This window comes from Crotalus tigris, unplaced genomic scaffold, assembly GCF_016545835.1.
Source record: "Crotalus tigris isolate CLP2741 ecotype Arizona unplaced genomic scaffold, ASM1654583v1 scf7180000017987.690289119674:8195010, whole genome shotgun sequence".
NCBI classification, from domain to species: Eukaryota; Metazoa; Chordata; class Lepidosauria; order Squamata; family Viperidae; genus Crotalus; species Crotalus tigris.
In genome coordinates, this window is record NW_024096758.1 from 5,504,822 (window position 1) to 5,524,845 (window position 20,024).

Below are 20,024 nucleotides of genomic sequence, written 5' to 3' on the forward strand. Positions count from 1 at the left end.
CCAGTTTGAAGCTTTAGCACAGTCTTTCTCAACTTACCCTGGCAACTTTTAAGATGTGTAGACTCAACACCCAGAGCTGAAGTCCACGTATATTAAAATTGCCAAAATAGAAACATTACTTTAACATGTTATGGGAAGTCAGCTACAGTCATATAAAAGGTAGCACGTGTTTTTCGTTCCATAACTGAAAAATCTCCTGAGGTGACATAGAGGAGAGGCTATATTCATTAACAGGGAAGACTCTTAGAACATAGAATAATAGGGTAGGGAGGGACCTTGGAGATTCTCTAGTCCAACCCCCTGCTGAAGCAAGAGACCCTATACTATTCCAGACAAATAGCTGTCCAGCCTTTTCTTTAAAACCTCCAGTAAGGGAGCTCACAACTTCTGGAGATTATTCATTCCATTGATTAACTGTTCTCACAGTCAGGAAATTTCTCCTTAGTTCTAGGTTAGATCTCTTTTTAATGATCTTCTACCCAATACTTATCCTGCCTTCAGGTACTTTGGAAAATAGGTCAATCCCTTCTTCTCTGTGAAAGCCTGATAAATACTTGAAGATTGCTATCATATCACCCCTAGTCCTATTCTTTGTTAGACTAGACATACCTAGTTCTCTTAATTTTTCATTGTATGGTTTAGTCTCCAAATCACTTATCATCTTTGTTGCTGTTCTCTGCATTTTTTCTAGAGTCTCAATATGTTTTTTTGTATCATGATGAGCAGAATTGTATGCTGTATTCCAAATATGGTCTCATGAGTGCAGCATAAAGCAGTACAATGTGATCTTGAAACTATCCCTGTTGTTGCAACCTAGGACCGTGATCACAAACCTATGGCATGTGTACCATAGGTGGCATGCAGAGCCCTCTCTGTGAGCACGCACATTGTCACTCCAGTCCTAGATCTTCAGCTGGGTTTTATAAAACCTTTTCGCTTTAGGCCTCCACCGCTGTGTGCAAAAAAAAAAAAAAGGTTCAATCAATCAATCAATTTCAACTTCTTGGAAAAAAAAGATCTAGCAAAGTTGGAATTGATTGATTGAACTTTTTAGTCCCACCCAGTCTACCGTTACCACCTCAGCCAGGCCCACCCAACGGGCCATGCCCACCCAATTGGCCACACCCACCCAAGGGCCACACCCACTCAATGGGTCATGCCCACCCGGCACCTGAGGATACATAAGTGGGTTTTGGGCTGCAGTTTGGACACTCGGTCTCTAAAAGGTTCGCCATCACTGACCTAGGACATTAGTTTTGGGGCAGCTGCAGCACACTGCTCGGTCATGCTTCAGTGGTGATCTATTAGGTTGGGACAGGGGTAGGCAACCTTGGCTCTTTTATGACTCGTGGACTTCAACTCCCAGAATTCCTGAGCCAGCATAGCTGGCTCACCCTGGGTTAGGACATCTAGATCTCTCTCACAATTGCTACTGTTGAGCCAGGTCCCACCTATTCTATACCTTTGCGTTTGGTTTTTCTTGTGTAGTTGTAGGACCTTAACTGGATAGAGCCCAGTGTTCCAATCTGTCAAGGTCCTTCTGAATCTTGAGTCTCTGTACAACGTTGATGTGCTGCTTCTGTTTTCTTCTCCGGGTGACGATTCATTTTTCGCACAAAGGGGTCGAAGAGAAAAAGTTTCAAGAACGAGCAGGAATCGTGAGACTTTCTCTTTGTTTCGCTCCGTCTTCCTGGGGGACTACATTTCCCAGGCTGCCGAGCGACGGCGAGTGCGCTAAAGCGAGAGCCAAGAGGTGGCGATACCGCGGAGCACAAGCAAATCAGGCGCAAACTCCGCCTTTTGCTGGCCGTTCCAAGGACACACTGGCCGGGTGGCCAGCTAGTTATCCTTGGGGTGAGCGCACGGGCTCCGCAACAGTCCCGCAAGACTCCCGCGCGCCGCAATTTGCGGCGTGTTTATCCAACCCCGGGGAAAGCGCCCCTCCCTTTGCGCCCCTGCTGGCTTCTCTCCTACCCTCCTGGAAGGGAATTAGAGGCGTCGCAGAGCCGGAGGCAGCCGATGGCGAAGCGCAGCTGAGAAGAGGAGACAGCGGCGGATCGGGGACTGAATCTGGAGATGGAGGAGGAGCCTTTCGGCCGCCAGTTCTCCGGCCTTTCTGCGGGTTGAGCAGTGCGATGGGCTGAACGCCTCGCCCGACTCGTCCCAGAGCATCCCAGATGAAGCGACCCAGGGTGGGCCCTTCCTCTCTCGGCGTCATGAACCTCTTTGGACGAAAACCCCAAACGATGTCGGAACCACTCGGGGAGCCGGAGGGGCCCTCCTTAGATCGCGCCGAGGAGGCCCGAGTCGCCTTAATGCTTCCAGAGGAGAAAGAAAAGGAGGACCTTGTAGAGTGCCCGCTCTGTCTGCTGGCCCAGCCCGCGGCGGCCTTCCCTGCGCTTTCCTCCTGTGCCCACCTATCTTGCCTCACTTGTTTGCAGCAGTATTTGCGCATTGAGATCAGCGAAAGCCGCGTCCAGCTGGCCTGTCCGCACTGTCCGGCTCTGTTACAACCGGCCGAGATCCATCAGCTGCTGCCTGAGGCCGGCCTGCGCGACAAATACGAAGAGTACTTGCTGAGGCGCCTGTTAGTTGCGGACCCTGGCACGCGCTGGTGCCCGGCCCCTGATTGCAGGTGGGGTGCAAGCTGGCTCAGTGGCCTTAGCAGGGCAGGAGGGAAACATTGAGCAGGTGCAGAAATCTGATCTACTAGTGAAATGCTTCAAGATTGAGCTCCGTTAAGGAACAGTGGTGCTCTCAAGTGCTTAGAGGCTGCATTCAAAAAGCATGCCCAATCTTCTTACCAAATTAATCTGTTTCCTGGGTTAAAGCGTGAACCGACATCGTACATCAGGCTAAGTCACCAAAAACAAACATAAAACTTGAAATATTTAACCACATTTTAACTTTATCAAACTTAGCGGGTTGTGTGAATGTATATGTTCCTAGTGTGTTGGCTTACAGTATTTGGTTCTGTTTATTGTCAACTTTATATGTGCACCCCCTGGTTAATCCACCCATAGTGCCTAAATATGTTGAGTGCATACAGCCAGAGAGGGAGAAGAGGTTTTGCATTAAACTGAAATCGAGTTGCAGGAAAGAGTAAAAAATTTGCTGGAGAAAAGAGGCAGTGGAGTTAATATACTGGCAAGATGGTTGAGATTGGGCAGCCTTTGTTGATTTCTGTGTATCTCTTTTCTCCATTAGTTCATTTATTCAATTTCTGTGTCAACTGGAGTTACAAAACTAGTTTCAGAGTTTTCCTTTCCAGTTGGCAGACAGATCTGGGTTTATTTGGCATCCTGAGTGGTGGTGGGACTGATGCAGAGCTCCAGAGCTCGTTGAAGGACAGCGTTGCTTCACCTGCAGATGATTCCAATTTCAAAACATTGGTGTTAGAGCACAGTGACTTGACTTCTTGATTTGGAAATTTTTTTTAATAAATCGGCCTATTAGTATAAGACTGAATTAGAGGTTCAATTCTAAATAAAGTGACTTTTTCTACATGGTAGATTTAAGTGAAAATTTCAGTGGGAATCTGAAGTTGAAGATTCCAGTTAAATGAGAGTAGTTATGCCCAAAGAGACCCTGTACTAATCAGGGGTTCCCAACCTTGGCAACTTTAAGACTTGTGGACTTCAAGTCCCAGAATTCCTCAGCCAGCTAAGTCCACAAGTCTTAAAGTTGCCAAGGTTGAGAACCCCTGCATATACTTGCTTATTCCATAGATGCCACTCATACTTTATCCAGCAAACATGTTTTCCTGAGATCTGATTTTTTTTCTTTCTCCCCTGCCATTCTCCTGGCTTCACTCTTCTCCTTCACATCTCACCAGGTTAGGTTGTGTCAAGGAGGCTTCTTCTTTCTGAAGACACAGTTGCAAGTGCACATACTGCACTGTTAGGCACTGAGTGCATTTGATTTGATGCAGATAGCTGGTTAGGCATTTAACTGAACAGTTTTGTTGCCAATCTGCAAGTGTTTTAAAGATTAAAAAAAAACTTCCTTGCAACCTTGCTTATTTAGATTTTGGGGAGAACATGTCTTGAGGCTGTATTGATAAATTTGCTTTGTCAGCCCCTACCCTAAAGTTATAGGATAGAAAAGCTTGATTAAAAACTGGGAATGCTGAAGCTAAATGAACCACTACAGAGAGAAGCAAATGCCACTGATGCCACAAAAAGTAGTATTTACAGAACATGCTCGCTATTGCAGATAATTTCTTTCTGGTGATTTCCAGCCATCTAACATTCATCTGTCCCTCAGCTGATAGAGATATGGTGCTCTGGAGAGTGGAATACATAAGAAATGCTACATAGAGGTGGGGGTAAGACTGTAGCTGCCACCATGAAACGCTTAATTCTAAAAATAAAAGTTTTAAGTTGTGAGAAGTGGATTGAATGGGAAAGTGAGCGGTGCTAGTTCCTAATAGGCTTCCAGGTGCAATTCAAAATGCTGGTTGTTACTTATAGAGCATTTTATAGCAGTGGCCAGGATAATTGGAGGACTACTTTTTCCAGTTGTTATTACTACTCTACAGGTGGTCCTTGTGTAACTACCAGTCATTCAGCAACTGAATGAACTTACAAGGGTGCTGAACAACTGGTCCTCGCCACCAGTCTGGTATTTATACTTAGCATGTAAATGGTGTGAGGGTGTGTGGGAACGGCCTTGCGGAATGAGGGAAAGAGATGCTGCTTAGGAAACAACCAGACAAGACACAGGAGCCCTGAGTAGCTTAACACTCAAAGGAAGACATTTAGGAAGGATACACAGTAGTTGATCCAATGGCTAAAAGTGACAACGGGAAATTTGTACCTTCAGACTTACAAGGTTCTGTTAATGTAGCAGTATAATAAAGCAGAATTAGCTCATCTCGTTGTATTTCCTGTCTGGTTTACCTGGAAGGGCTGACACAGCAGCAGAGGGGAAGCAGTGCCCTTGCAGTTATTCAGGATTGTTATTCAAGCACTTGGTGACCAATCTGTAGTTGTCACAGAGTCCCACAGTAACTTTGATTTGATACATTTCCTGCCAGTTTCCCACTTGCAAAGTCAGCCATGTGTGGTCCTCCCTTAACAACCTGGATGGTCCTTGCATACCAACAGCAACTGGGATTGCCAGAACAGCTGTTGCTAAGTGGTGCAGTCATAGGATATCACACTTTATGACTGTGTCAATAAGCAACAGAAATTCTAGTCCTCATTATTCTCATTAACTGAGGACTACCTATATTAGATCTGGCAGGAGAAACATGTTACAGGACCCCAGACTTAAAAGATTGCCATCTTGTGAGACCCAGGAAATACTACCTTTTCAGTCATGGTTTTTTTTTGCTATTTGGAACCCCTTTACCATGAGATATATTTGGTCCCAACCTGCTGGCCTTTTGGAAAGTGTTTTAAGACCTGTCTGTTTGCCTGGCATGGGAGATCAGGAAGTTAGCAAAACCCAGGTGGTTTGTTATTACTCTGAGATTTTTATTTTCAGCTGCCATTTCCTATTTGTTTAGATTTGCACTATTTGTTTCAATCCTTAAATTCACAAGAGTCACTTGGGCAAGAAGGGTAGCCTTGTAAATTAGTAAATAATAAAAGAGCAAATGTCAACGTTTAAAGAATCAGTATGGTATAATGATTAATGTATTGGATTGGCACCAGGGAAATCCTGGTTCCAGTCCATCCTTAGTCTTGGAAACTTACTAGATAAATCACTTTCTTTCTCAATCCAACCTAGCTCTCAAGATGGTGGTTGTGGGGAAAATGGAAGGAGAATCACTCTGTATGTTGCCTTCAGCTGATGAATGAAAGGTCACATATAAATATAAATAAAAATAAAGCTTGAGTTATAGGAGAGTGAATTCTGTGAGTGGTATCAAGTTCCCGGGCTGATGTCCCTGCTTTTTTTTGCTTCCTTCAGTTATGCTGTAATTGCATATGGCTGTGCTGAATGCCCCCGGCTTGTTTGTGGTCGTCAGGATTGCAAGACAGAATTTTGCTACCATTGCCGGCAGCCCTGGCATCCCAATTCCTCCTGTGAGCAGACCTGGCGGGAGTGGAAGCAGCAGAGCCCTTTGGGAGCTGTGGAACTCTCCACACAATTGATCTGGAAAGAGGAAGCAGCCCACAGTGAGTTGAGGCAATGGTGCCTCTTTGCCTTCTCCTAGCACCGGGTTTCCTCCTTACCTGTATCTTTTCTGCCAGTGCCCTCATATCTCTGGCCCTAAGTACACCTGTTGGAGCCTGATCAGCTGCATTGGTTTAAGCCCCATTTTCTTCTTTCTGCTTTCCATAGACCCTGACACCATCAAGGTCTGTCCCCGCTGTGGTGCCTTCATCATGAAAATCAACGATGGGAGCTGTAACCGTATGAACTGCACTGTCTGTGGCTGCCTTTTCTGCTGGCTCTGCATGCAAGAAATCACGGATGTGCATTTCCTCAGGTGTTGCATGTGGAGAGGGAAATGGGAGTGGGCCTGGCCATTCCAGGCTTCTCTTCTATCCTATCCATCAGGACCTTCAGGGAATGGAGTTGCAGATCAAGGGCTTGGTAGAGATGGAAATAAGCTATATAGGTGCTCAAAGAAGCACTTTGGATAGTATGGATTAGATGAGATTGCAATCCCATATCTACACCCGGGGGGGGGGGAGTAAAACACACTAAATTAAGTTGTATACTTATATCGGCATCATTGATACAATGAGCTATTGAAGGCAAATAATGTTTTATGATGACTTAGAATCCAGGGCATCATTTATTTCTACAGACATACCATTTAAAAATTGTTTATAAATAATATAACCATAGAGTAAGAGGTTAATTTACATCTGTACTTATAACTGCTGTAAAAGAAAATTGGAAGTCATTTTTTTACACTTATTTTTTTCCTGTATTTTTGGCTTAGTTCTTGTCTTATTTGCTTACTTTTTCTTCTCTTTTTCTTCTAAATATTCTTATTTTTAATCTTTCCATCTTATGATTTTAATAAAATTAATATAAAGTTATGTTTATGCCCATAAATTAAACTTATCTATCAATATTCTACCATAGAAAATCGCATAGTGACATATAGACATTTACAACAAATTTGAGTATATCGAAAACAGTCAAGTGGGTAACAACTTTAATAGAATTCTGAGGACAAATAAATAAAAGCTACTGGTAGCAGGTTAAGAATATTTTATGAACTAAGAATTTCAGAAAGCCTGGAATTTCTGAAAGCTTTATGCTTTTCTCTAGATGAGTGAGATCCGCATCTTGTATATATTGAATGCAAAGAGACTGGTCTACATCAAGTCCAATAGAAGTTAGGGAGCAACAGTGGTGGACTTCACCAAGACCTGTTTCTGTGAGCGTGCAGTTCTGGGAAAGGGACTTTGGTTTCAGCAACAGCCCAATCCAACTTCTTCATTTTTGACGCTGCAAAAACTGCTTTGGAAATGGATGGCAGCAAACCCTGTGCTAACTAACAAGAAAATTTAAGGGCATCTACAGTTTGTATTGTACTTTTGAATGTCCCTGTGCTCATAACTGATTCCTGTTTTCCCCTCAGTCCTTCTGGCTGCACCTTTTGGGGAAAGAAGCCGTGGTCTCGAACCCGGAAGCTCCTATGGCAGCTGGGCATGGTGTTGGGTGCCCCAATGGTGATTTCACTTGTTGCTGGCATTGCAGTGCCAGTCATCACCTTGGGCATACCCATTTACACAGGGAAGAAGGTAAGGAGACATGCTTGGAGGCCATACCATTTCATAATCACAGAGGCCCATAAAATGTGCACAGGATGTTCTTATAGGCTCATGGGAAATGCAGTTCAGGCCAAAGTAGTTTTTTCTGGGGATCTCTTTATCATTCTTTCCTTTTCCTCCAGGTTTTGAGCCATGGGCGTAAGAGCAAGCTGTCAGGCTGCCAGCAGTGTCTTTCTGTTGCCAGCAGCATTCTCCTCTCTCTCTTTGTGTCCCCTGTCATCACAGCCGTCACTGTTGGTAAGAGCCACAATGACACCGAGATGGGAGGGTGTATGTGGATCCACAAGATGCTTTTTTGCTTTTGTACTGAAAGGGAAATCTTCTGCCCTTCGTGAATTGCATGGCTGCATGAACGGTCCTTGAACAGAGGTGGTTCTTATAATAGGCTCTTTGCCTGCAGGGGTGGGCGTGCCCCTGATGCTCACCTACGTGTATGGGGTCGTGGTACTCTCTCTATGCCGGAATCGCTGGGGGTATGGAAGCTCCCGAAAGAAAGCTGGGGAGCTCAGCACAGTGGAACTGGAGAACCTCGCCAAATGTACGTGAGTTGTTGTGAGTTGTGCTGAAGTCAGAGAGGCAAAGATGTTTAGTTTTGGGACACATCACAAGTTGCTCTCATTTAATATATTCTTGCTTTGCCCTTTAAGCCTCCTTCCATAACTTATTCTAATTTTGCTATTAGAAAGTTGATGTCTCACTTTAAAGTGTGACAGAAGAGTCTACAATGGCAGACACAGCAGTCCATTATTTTTGAACCTGCATGGCTTGCGATTATATTTAAGTTCCAATAGTATTACATTGGAACTATACCTTAGTTTTGCAGCCATTCTGGTAATGGAACATCCCGTTTAGTTTTGTTTATGGAAGAACAGTGTCATGTCAGTTTGATGAGTTATGTTACAGCTTCCTATCTGGGCTTCAGGTAGTCTGTTCCTACAAAATTAATTATCAATGAATGTAAAGACACCAAGCTCTCAATTCTTTGACAATATTTGCCTATGTTTTTTATACAGCTGGTACTTTTCGGTACTATTTTAGAAATGCTGTACCGTTACAATTCCCATTGAGTTGCAGTCCTTGTCTGTTTCCAGTCTTGACAGCTCTCCCAACAAACATGCATAGAAAACTTTGCCAGTAATTTGGAGATGCACTAACGTTGACTGCAAAGAAGGCTTTGGGTAAAAACTAGTTTAACTGATCCATTTGATTATACAGCAAGGATTCTTCAAATGCCATTTTTTACTAATTGGCTCAGAAAACTCAGAAGTGATTCTTTTAATTATTTTAAATAATCAAGAAATGTTTCAGGAATTCCCCTAACTTTTGGATAGCTCCTTTTGTGTAACATCTAGTAGATACTGGTATCTCATATTGTCTACAATTGCTAAAAGATATGAGTAATAAAAAGATGGGAAATACCACGACTGAGCAGCTTCTAAAACTGACATTTAATATGCAGAATTTATGAGCTTTTTAAAAACTGTGTGACAATAAACCCTTTTGTTCCTCTTTTTTGTTTTAGTACCATTTGAAAATTTTGCTCAATTTCCGTACTTGCAGACAGTTTTATTCTATTAGGTTTCGTGCGATCAACATTTCCATTAAGGAAACCTTGCAGAGGTTATCTAGATATGTGAAGAAATTTTGTGATGCCTAGAAAGGGGATGCTGCCATGTTTATCTTTTCTTTCTTCGTAACAGTGAACGAACTGCTGGCTGTGCTGCCTACCCCCATGGTGCCTGAGAAGGGGGCTTCTGCCTCCATCCCCCATTCAAGTAACAGCCAGCAGGAACCATGCCAAAAAGATCGGAACAGTGAATCTGCTAGCACTGTAGCTTTGGCAGGCAGCATGCTGAGTGAAGCTCAAGAAACTTCTCACAGGTCAGTATGGTGGACTTGGAAGGATTGAAGGAAGTCCCAAGCAAAGCTACTTCCTATAAGTAATCTCTGGATGGGATGGAATGGAAGAGCAGGGAAGGAAGCCCTATTGAACAAATAGTGTTGGCCTCAGATCTGCTTTATTGGGCTGTTCCAAGTCCAGTTTGGGAGAGGTTCCATCTCACTGCTACCTCCAGTTTCTCACTCATGGCAGACATCCTCATTCTGTTTTCGGTTATGCGAAAAATACAGTAGCGCAGAGGGAAGAAACACAAAAACATACTCTTCTTCCCAGTTTGCTTTATAGTGCAATATTGTGAATTATAGCTTTCTACCCTGTTTTTCTGTGCCATATTCCACCCAGTTCACAAGTAGCACTGTTCTTCTCCTGTGCAGGGATGGCCTGAATATGGTGGAAGTGGAAGTGGAGATTGAAACTCAGCCACAGGCTGCTGGTGAGCACAGTCTATGTAGTGTTGCATCAGGCCACAGCTTTTCAGCAGATTCTCTCGCCTACACAAGTGATGGCTGCAGTTTGGCAGGAGTGATGACAGAGTAAAGCAACTTAACACACAGAAGCAACCATGGACTGAAGATCCAAGCTCTCCTAGCTTGAAAGCTGTCTGCAGCCCATGCAAGATTCGTCACTGCTCACTTGTTACCCAAACACTTGGCATCTTTTAGCCCCCACTTGATTAAGACCTCTGGTGCTTCAGGATAATAAATAGCAGCTATCACAGGAGTCTAATGGATCCTCCCTTTATAATATGTAGGGACGGAATCCCATGCGTTACCTACTTAGGTGGTGGGAAGAAGTCTTGTCAGATGGGGCTAAACTGCTGAACAATCTCTGAGAGACTAACTGTGAGGCCAGATTCCCATTAAAGGAGGCTTGGGAAACCTGTCATCTTCCAGATGTTGAATTACAACTTCAAGCATCACTCATAATTGGCCATATTGATTGCATCTCCTGAATCGTAGATTTCCTACCTCTGATTAAATGATTTTAAGTAACTACTTTGAGCAGAGTACTTGTCGAAGTGAAAGCGCTGATCTAAATAGGCCAGAATTCCAGTTCTGATAAGATAGCTACATACGTTAATCTTCTGGATAAAGATTGAGGCTTGGACTGGAAAATCCTCAAGTAAAAGCCTAATGCCAATTTCAGAGAAACAAAGAAAGTTTGTATTGGTAGGAGGAAAAAGGGGGCATGTGAAGCCAGGTTAGAACTTCTGAGAGATTCTGGACTACATTGTGGATTGCTTTATAACAAGTCCCACAGGAGACTTGCTGCGAAAACAAAGCCATGAGATGTTGAAGCCATTATTATAGAATAAGCTCCTATGAAATTCCTGAAACCTTAAACATGCTACTTTTATCTGAGTGATCGCTTAAGAAATTATTCAGAAATCTAATGGAATAGCTATAATTCCATATAAAGTAGCAGGTAATTAAAATTACTTAAATTTTCACCTCAATGTTGAAACCAAGAAGGAATTTCACAATGTCCCGTAGTATTATGATCCTATATTCCATAGGAATGAGGCAAAATAGATTGAAAATCAACTTTGGGTTAGCCTTATACAAATCAATGGTGTAGGAACAATAGATGCAACAAAATTGGAAAAGGCTGTAATAAAAAAGGGCAAATAGCTTGCAATGGGCTGGTGGATTACACTGCTACCTGCTGGAAGAAGTATTCCAGTGACAACCACAATTTTGGCTCATTTGGGGAAGGCTTAAATAAGTGTGCCCAACTTGTTTTTAGGTTTGGGGAGTTTTAAGAGTGGTAATGGAAGACAGAGCTTTGTCTCTCAAAGGCTTCCAATTCCCACTTTTTTTCAAGTTCAAATTGAAATTTATGACTGTAAAATAAGGATGCTATATTTCATGGCCTACAGAGTTACATTCAAGTCTTAATAAAAACCATGTGGCTAAATTTAGGTTCCCCTATATTCAAAGAAAGGAACCCTACTTTTCCAACAAAAAAGAAGAAGCAAGAATTGGGGTTGTCTGTCTTTTGTAAGCTTCCTGGGGAAATCATAAGGGTTTAGATAAAAGTTTCCATGGACAAGACAAGGGGTTGTTGGTTCTAGTTTGCTTGGGCAGACTCACAGTGGGAAAGAATTTGGAATTGTAAAGAAATTGGAATAAGCAAGAAAAGTAAGTGAATTACATAATGGTTCAGTTCATCTTACTTCCTCCCCTCACAATTTTACAAAAGTACACAGTCACTGATAAAGAGTTTTAGTTTTTAGTTTGAAAAAAATCTCAGTTGAAAATGAATGACACAGAATTGAGGCTTGGCAGCCATGGGATGGGGTGGGGAGTATGGCAATCAGTCCCACACATTTAAAAAAAAGTGGAGGCCTTAAATAGAAGTGCAGCTCTGAAAACTCCACATTGGAAAACTGCTTCCCGCCAACAGAAAAATCACAGGCATGGAAATAGCAACAACCATACAGAGATGCTGCAGTGGTCTCTGTGTGTGTGTGTGTGAGAGAGAGAGAGAGAGTGAGAGTGAGTGTTTGAGCAGGTAAGAGAGAGGGAGGGAGGGAGGGAGGGAGGGAGGGAGGGAGAGAGAGAGAGAGAGAGAGAGAGAGAGAGACTGAGAGTGTTTGAGCAGGTCTGCCTTCTGGGCTTTGGCCAGATTATGACCCTCCCTGCCATTCACTCTTTGGAATGGTTTCAAAGTGGGACCCACCTGAATCCCTTCCCCCCCTTCAAATAATAAAGACAAAATGGGCCTCCCTAAGGATAAAAAAAGCCTAAAACAGGCATCAAAAGTTCAGCTTTGTTTAGAAAACAAGAGTCCAGTGAGAGCATGGGCAATTCCCTACCCAATTTGGCTGCTAGTCCTGTCGGGCCTTCTTGCTACAGCCCTCTTCTGTGGGGCTAGTTGTTGTGCTATCCTCCAGTTTCCGTTTGCTGCTCTCAGCAGGGGAGCCTTGACTGATTTGTGGTTTAAAAGAGATGATGATACAAGTCATGTTGTCACAGCCTGTTCCATCACCAGATGTGTCAGGAGCCAAACAACGATCCAGGAGCTGTTTAGACAAAAATTAGAGAATGAATTCAGCATGAAATTCATCTTCTGGAATACATTCATTAAACTGAAGGACAGAGAAATTCAGGCAATAGTCTGATGGTTTCAGATACCTGCCAGGCAGTCTGTAAATAAACCTTCAGGAAGGAATCTTTGTAAAAACCAAACAAGATTTAATAGAAGTAGACTATGAACCTAATGATTATCCTGTAACGTTTTTCAGTTCCTGAAGATAATTTGTTATCAAAATAGTGACCGTTCCCTAGGCTTAATCAATTGGGACCCAGTCAGTAAACTGAGTGCATGCCTGGTGCATTCCAAGATCTAGTCCTTCTCAGCTGCTTTCAATCAGATCCTGGCAATTTTACTGTATCAAATAGAACTCTGATCTTGTAGCTTGAAAAAAATCTGCTAAACTTGAGAGTTGAATGTCTTTTCTATATAATATAGAAATATTCCTATACTTAATTTCAACTGTCATGTCTCCCAGTCTCCAACTCACTTCTTCTACTATAGATGAAAGAGATCGCAACTCTCCATCTTCACCCTTCTGTGTTATCTTGGACTGAACAAAATCCACAACCTCTTGGCTACTCATGACATTCCTGGATTAGAAGGAAAAGAGAGAGATCATGAAAAACAAATGAAAGACTAGGTTACAATTATACCAATCTGTCCTCAGCTTTGCAGTATAGTCCCTTCCAAGTCTTGACTTGGTACAAGTTATCAGCACTCTCTACTCCCCAAGTATATTGAAAGAAATTAAATTTCAGTCAACTATCATAGTAAGGATTCTTATTTATCCCAAAGCTCAATTTCCACCTACCAGATGCCATCACAGGCAATGACCATAAAATCATGGTCATCGTTGATTGTCAGCACCTTGATATCTGGCAGCGCTGAGATCATCTGTTCTTCTGGGGGCAAATTCTTGTTACGTTTGTAGAAATGATCTCCTAAGATACAAAAACGTTCAAGAGATTTATTTGAGAGTTCAGTGTCCTACAGAAAAGTGCAGCAACAAGGAGAAAGCTGGGTTATGCTCACTAACTGAAAAAATCCCCGGTAAGTGGCAGAATATTCAAGGCATTTCTCAAATACAAAGACACCTTGGACATAACAGTTTTTTTAGTTAACTTCTGGTTTGTAGGAGCTAGCTACACATTTCATTTCTTCCAAATCAAGCAGCTGGGATCCACTTCCATGATAGATCAAGTCAAACTGGCTTAATAACAAATATTCACAAGGCAATTCTGGAATTTGAGCTTTATGCTCCCCAAAACAAAAAAAAAATATTGAAATAAATCCTCCTGAAAATAACTCCCCCAGATGTGGATGGGCTGGCTAAAAGACCCATTTAATCTAGTCCCCAACCTTTATGGCTTGGCAGCCCACGGGGGGGGGGGGGGAAGGAACTGGCCTGTGCAAGTGGTGGGCCAGTGCATGTGTGCACTGGCCTGCCTTTTGTGTGTGTTGAACTGGGCATGTTGCCTATCGCTCACGAGAGATGAGCTACATGAGCAAATTCGCAGGCCTGCTGCTCGCATGGCCCACATCCAAACCAGCCACGACTTAGTAGTGGCCCGTGGCTGGGGACCTTGATCTAGAATACTATATCCACAACATTTAAGCCACTTTTTGTCAAAGGATTCACTGTTGGAAACAAATTCTTACTTCACTCTACAGTCCACATTCACACATTATTCTATATTTTTTGGACCGAGTCACAGATGGCATCAACCATATGTACCATGTTTAAAGTCTATTCTTCTGAATGGGCATGTCCACAATTAAGCCAGCTTTAAAGTTTAGCATGGACCTAAATTTTAAATTGTTGTTGCTGGAACACTCAATAAAGTTTTCAGTCCTTTGCTTTTGAGTTTTCAAAAGCTGGCTGCTGACGAGTCCATTAGTGCAAGGTTTGATTTGCAAACAAGAAGTACTATAAAATAATCTCTATTTTCAGATTGTTCTATTTTCTTTATGTTATGACATAACTCCTTTTCCTTTGTACTTAAGACACTTCAATAGCTCCAGGTCAGATGACTGAAGAAATAGCTTCCTTTTTCAAAGAAAAAGAGGCTACAGACTGAAAGATTGCATGTGTGATGTTTTGGTCATTCGAAGGCTGAGTGGGAACTTTGGTGTTCATTGTCAGTAGTGGATACTGCCCTATATCTCTAGTACATGCATACCTGTTTACTCACCAATTGCTCTGGAGAGATTGAGGCCACCATTTACCCGACCATCCATGGTTACTTTTCCACCAGCATTCTTTATTCTGGCCAATTCCACTTCATCTTCTGGCTTATGATCATAGGACATATCCACAGCTTTGCCACCTTCAGACACCACACATCTGGAATCTCCAGCATTGGCTACTATTAGCTGCTTGCCTCTGATAAGTGCTACTACCGCCGTTGTGCCACTGTCTGAGCCAGGCTGGAGAGTAAGAGAACTGTGAGGAGAGCCCATGCTGAAGCACAAGACTTACTGAAAGAGTGGGCCCCAAATCAGGACAAGAGCAAAAGAAGCTCAGCAAATCTCAGTAAGGACCATTGTGTCCCAATTCCTTCCCCAGTTTCTTCACAAACACTGACCTTTTCTTTGCCCTCCATTCCTGGGAGCATCATGTCTTCATCATCTTCCTCTTCTGCTTCTTCAGTATCATATTCTTCTTCCTCACTGCTGTAGCTATCCTCATCCTCACTGCATTCCTAATCAAAATGTAATACATCCACCCATAACAGAAATAAAACTGACCCCATAGCTCTGGCTGCTGTCCTGCATGCAGGACCTGGGGTACCTTCTTCTTCTTAGCCTTCACCTGTAAAGAAGGCTAAGTTCTGCTTTTTCAGCTCAGCTATGGAAGGACAAAGTGCCCCTCCCCCCACTGCCCAAATGATGATGGTACCTCACTATCGTCATCTTCCTCCTCTTCTGCATCCTCTGATTCATCCTCACTGTCCTCAAAGAACATTGACTTGATCACTTGCTGGCTCTTGCTTGCAGACGAGCAGGATGGCTCCATCTCACCACTGGTAGGAGATGCTCCCTCAGAGGTCTTTTTTTGGCAAGTACCAGCATCCCCTCCACCAGCCACATCTGGACCATGGGAGGTACTGATGGTCTCAGAGCACAATTTGCCATTTTTCTCCTCTTCTTCACTCTCCTTATGATGCCTCAAGGGCTCCTCAGCATCTACTTCACCATTCAAACTTGGCTCCCGGGCATCCTCCTGGGTTACATCTTTGCCTGGTGGGCCCAGCTTGCCCTTGACACAGTTTTGCCCATATCGAGTCAGAAGCTCCTCAATAGTCATTGCAGCCTCCTCATGCAGCAAGGCAGTCTCCTCATTGTCCACTGCATGGGAGTATTGGGGGGAGAAAATGCAGCCAGTCTCAATGTCACATCCATTTTTAAATTATATCTTAGGCAAGTTTATTATGACTAAAGGAATATAGCAGGCATGTCAAACTGCCGGCCCACGGGCCGGATGCATCATACTGAAACCGTGCCCACCCCATTGCTGGCAATGGAGAAAAAGTCGCAATACATCACGCAACGTCACATGATGGCACTAATCAAGGAGAGAAGCAACCTAGAACTAAGGAGAAACTTCTGACAGTTAGAACAATTAACCAGTGGAACAACCTGGTTAACAGCCGCGAGAGCGATTGTGGGCGTGCCAAGGTACGCCCACGTGTCACCTATCCTCCGCGAGCTGCACTGGCTTCCTGTGGGTCTCCGGACGCAATTCAAGGTGTTGGTTATCACCTTTAAAGCCCTTCATGGCATAGGGCCAGGTTACTTACAGGACCACATACTGCCGCACAGTTCCCAGAGACCGGTGAGGTCTCATAGATTGGGCCTCCTTCAGGTCCCATCGGCCAGACAATGTCGGCTGGCGGGCCCTCGGGGAAGGGCCTTTTCTGTGGTGGCTCCGACCTGGTGGAATCAACTTCCCCCCGAGGTTCGAACTACTCCCACCCTGCCGGCCTTTAAGAAAGCCGTTAAAACTTTCCTGTTCCGGCAGGCCTGGGGCTGATGTCCCCGGGGGTGGGGGGATATGATCGGACATGCTGTATGATTGTATTATTTTATTGTTAGATGATTGTTTTAATTTTGTACGCCGCCCTGAGTCCTTTGAGATTGGGCGGCATATAAATAAAATTAAATAAATAAATAAATAAAATAAACCTGCCTCCAGAAGCGGTGAATGCTCCAACATTAGAAATTTTTAAGAAGAAACTGGACAGTCATTTGTCCGAAATGGTATAGGGTTACCTGCCTGAGCAGAGGGTTTGGACTTGATGACCTCCAAGGTCCCTTCCAACTTTATTATTATTATTATTATGTCGCATGTTTGACATGCCTGGAATATAGCTTTACACATATGACATTAATCTACATACCAAAAATATAGATGGAATCACATTCCTCACTACAAATTTTGGTCTTAAAGGCCTGACACTAGTTTTCCTAATCATATAAACTGTTTTTACCAAGCTGCAACTGTTTGAGGTAAGTGCAAACACGATGTTCTCCAGATGCTGGATTACAATTCCCATTACCCCAATCACCAGCAATGCTGGCTTAGAACTGTTAATTCTCCACCTCTGATTTTGTCTAGGCTCTTTCGTAAAGTTGGCATAGTTAATGATTAGATCTCTGGTTTAAGTTGCTTATGTTAAATTTAACACAACATAGGAAATGTGACCTCAGACATTCTTGCACTTTAGGAATTTAATCTCAGTTATATACAAGGGTGATATAAGAGATCTCCTTCTGGTTACTTGGATTTTGCCTCTGATCTGCACTGGACTGCAAATTGCTGCTTCACTCACCATCATCTTCATCTGCTACTTTCATCTCTTTCTCATCACCCTCATCTCGAGACCGCCCTGACATCAGTGCTAATTCCTTAATCACTTCTTCTGTTGTAAGCTTGGCATCAATCGCCAAAAAAGCATCTTCAAGTGCCTAATAAGAAAAAAGGAAGATCTCTTTGTGATGGTGCCCAGGGAGACCACCATTAATGTTAGAAACTATTTAGATAGCAACTTATCCAAGATGTATGATACAGCTCTTAATAGCCCCAATAAACAAGCTAATACTATACTGCAGTATAATTAATACCAGTGGACAAAAAGATTTGTCACTTTTTCTTTCATTGTTATACAAAAAATAGCCAATTTCTAACCAGAATTTGCTTCACATTTATGCTAAACTCTAGTTTTTAACAAGCAATTTAGATATTTTTACAATATAGTCAAAGAAAATATCTTAAAAGCATCAAATGACAAAGACAGAGAAAAGACAGAATGGAATCATGAAACAAGATCCAGTCACAGAATTAGCTATACTTCTTTGGCACACTGTTCTATAGTTTTGGGAGATAGCCTTTCCGTCTTACTTTTTGTAGTTTGCCTTCTTTATATGCTTTCTGATCCTTGATGATCTCTGGCAGGTATTTGGCACAATAGAGGGCTACTTCTTCTCCTACAGCAAAGAGGACAACAGTTAGCAACTGACAGTCCCTTGTTTCATCCCACAAGTAACCACATGTTTGTTTCAAAGAAAATATGCTTTGGCATCCCAAAGCTGAACAAATGGGGTAGCATGGAAATAACTCAGACCCATTTATTAGGCACACAGGAGTTAGGATTGAGTTAGGACCCTAGCATTGACAAACCCATTATTCAACAAAATCCACAGAAGTTAATCAGGCAGACCATCAAGACTTCCGGCACAGCAGTTAGATTGCAGTCCTGCAGGCCACTTTAGCTGACTGTGTTCAGCAGGTCAGCGGTTCAAATCTCACCGGCTCAAGGTTGACTCAGCCTTCCATCCTTCCGGGGTAAGTAAAATGAGGACCCAGATTGTTGGGGGCAATGTAAATATATATATATATATACATTGCTTACTGGTGTACACCGCTTAGAGAGTGCTTGCACTTAAAGCGGTATATAAGTCTCATAAATAAATAAATAAATAAATAAATAAACTGGTCACCTGCCTAGTCAATTTCAATTAGAAACAAATGCCTGCATAAGAATAAAGAGCACTGACAATGAACCTCCTCAAGCTGTGGGTATGTAAGGGCCTGCAAGATAGCCTTCTCAAAATGCCTGGCCCCAACAGATGTCCTTAAACTTGTAGACATTTTGTTATTGGATGGCCCTTACCTCCATGACCATCGTATACAGAGAACATTGCAGTCTCGCTGTCTAAATAGGGAATGCAGTTGTGAGCATCCTGAAAAAGAGAAGGATCGGTGAAGGGGGAACAGCAACTACCGTGCGCGGGAACAAGCCCTTGGAAACTCTCAGCAATTTAAGAAGAGGCCAAGAAAGAAGGCAGATATACAAGCGCAACGGTTCTCGCAACCTGCCGGTGCCTCTGGGGCACCCAACTATCAACAGCTCCGCAAATATAGGGACTCCATGACAGGGTGCCCACATGGAGCCTCTGGCCGTTAATCCTGCGAATAATCAGAACGTTTTTCCCACTGAAATCCGCCATAAGAAACGAGGCCGGGGCCTCCCGTAGGAGAGAATCACCCAGCAAGACACCGTTCTCCCGCCCTCAGTCCGTCCCGCCCTCACCTCCATGGAGACCCGCCAGCCCTGCATGGCGCTGTAGCCGAAGTGCAGTGGCCGCGGCCCAATTCCGACACCATCCCCAGAGCTCTTGGCCGTGCTGGGCTGCGACAGGTAGGCACCCATGGCAGGCAGGCCCGGGCCCCGCCGAGCCCAAGAAGGAAGAGCGGCAAAGACAGAAAGCGAACGACAGAAGGAAGGCGATTTAGGGACCGGAAACAGACACCATAGAGTCCCCGCCGAGGAACCACGGGAACCGGATGTGAGGACAATGAATGATACGAAGAAAAAAAAGCGTTTCCGAGCAGAGCGATTGCTAGAGAGGTGAGGGAAATTGAAGGCCATCGCTGGACAGAAGGGAATGAATGGAGAGTGGGAGGGGAGAAAACCGGACGGGATATTACAAAATCATAGACTATGAGGAGGAAAGGGCGTACCGTTGGTTGCCGAGCAACTAAAGGGAAGGCCTGAAGGTATTTTATTTCCATTTACTGAAGTGGCATTTCTCTTTGCAGTACTGCATTTCTACGCAAGTCCAGAGTTAAAAGGCATGGAAATGATATAGTCACATTTAGTTCAAAGGGAGATTACTATAAATGAGCTAAGGAACAACAGTGTGCACGTGCATACCTTTCCAAGTTTACAGCTTCTAAAACTAAACTGGCAGATCATATTTTAAGCTACACAGCAACTTAGCCTTTCCAAGTCACTAAAAAAAAAAATCCGAGGGCAGGAGCCAGTGTATTGAAAGCT

General features: G+C 43.4%; 2 protein-coding genes across 3 annotated transcripts; one reads left to right on the plus strand and one right to left on the minus strand.

Moving 5' to 3' along the window:
- The first annotated feature begins 1,761 nt into the window (after positions 1-1,761).
- On the plus strand, positions 1,762-10,637 carry LOC120309178 (E3 ubiquitin-protein ligase RNF19A-like). 2 transcript variants are annotated; one of them, XM_039346137.1, is made up of 8 exons: positions 1,762-2,635; positions 5,920-6,128; positions 6,295-6,442; positions 7,553-7,715; positions 7,868-7,982; positions 8,131-8,283; positions 9,446-9,626; positions 10,020-10,637. In XM_039346137.1, the coding sequence occupies exons 1-8, from the start codon at positions 2,178-2,180 to the stop codon at positions 10,180-10,182; spliced, it is 1,590 nt and encodes a 529-aa protein (XP_039202071.1). In that variant the 5' UTR covers positions 1,762-2,177; the 3' UTR covers positions 10,183-10,637. The 2 variants fall into 2 exon arrangements, with proteins under 2 accessions (XP_039202071.1, XP_039202072.1); XM_039346138.1 differs by having other exon boundaries at positions 1,766-2,635; positions 8,146-8,283.
- Positions 10,638-11,863: 1,226 nt separating this feature from the next.
- PPM1G (protein phosphatase, Mg2+/Mn2+ dependent 1G) lies at positions 11,864-19,505 on the minus strand. The gene is made up of 10 exons (XM_039346133.1): positions 19,278-19,505; positions 18,858-18,927; positions 18,086-18,171; positions 17,517-17,652; positions 15,584-16,032; positions 15,270-15,386; positions 14,877-15,111; positions 13,496-13,625; positions 13,172-13,274; positions 11,864-12,670 (listed from the first exon to the last, which is right to left on the minus strand). Exons 1-10 carry the CDS (start codon positions 19,395-19,397, stop codon positions 12,476-12,478), a joined length of 1,641 nt encoding a protein of 546 aa, XP_039202067.1. The 5' UTR covers positions 19,398-19,505; the 3' UTR covers positions 11,864-12,475.
- Between the last annotated feature and the right edge of the window lie 519 nt (positions 19,506-20,024).

Bases quoted from the DNA above. Each gene is read 5' to 3' on its own strand.
- LOC120309178 (XM_039346137.1), top strand. From the start codon at position 2,178: ATGAAGCGACCCAGGGTGGGCCCTTCCTCTCTCGGCGTCATGAACCTC. The intron at 2,636-5,919 runs GTGGGGTGCAAG...TGCTTCCTTCAG, and splicing joins TGCCCGGCCCCTGATTGCAG to TTATGCTGTAATTGCATATG. The intron at 7,716-7,867 runs GTAAGGAGACAT...CTTTTCCTCCAG, and splicing joins CCATTTACACAGGGAAGAAG to GTTTTGAGCCATGGGCGTAA.
- PPM1G (XM_039346133.1), bottom strand. From the start codon at position 19,397: ATGGGTGCCTACCTGTCGCAGCCCAGCACGGCCAAGAGCTCTGGGGAT. The intron at 18,928-19,277 runs GTGAGGGCGGGA...TCTCTTTTTCAG, and splicing joins GCTGGCGGGTCTCCATGGAG to GATGCTCACAACTGCATTCC. The intron at 16,033-17,516 runs GTGAGTGAAGCA...ACTCCCATGCAG, and splicing joins AGTAGCAGATGAAGATGATG to TGGACAATGAGGAGACTGCC.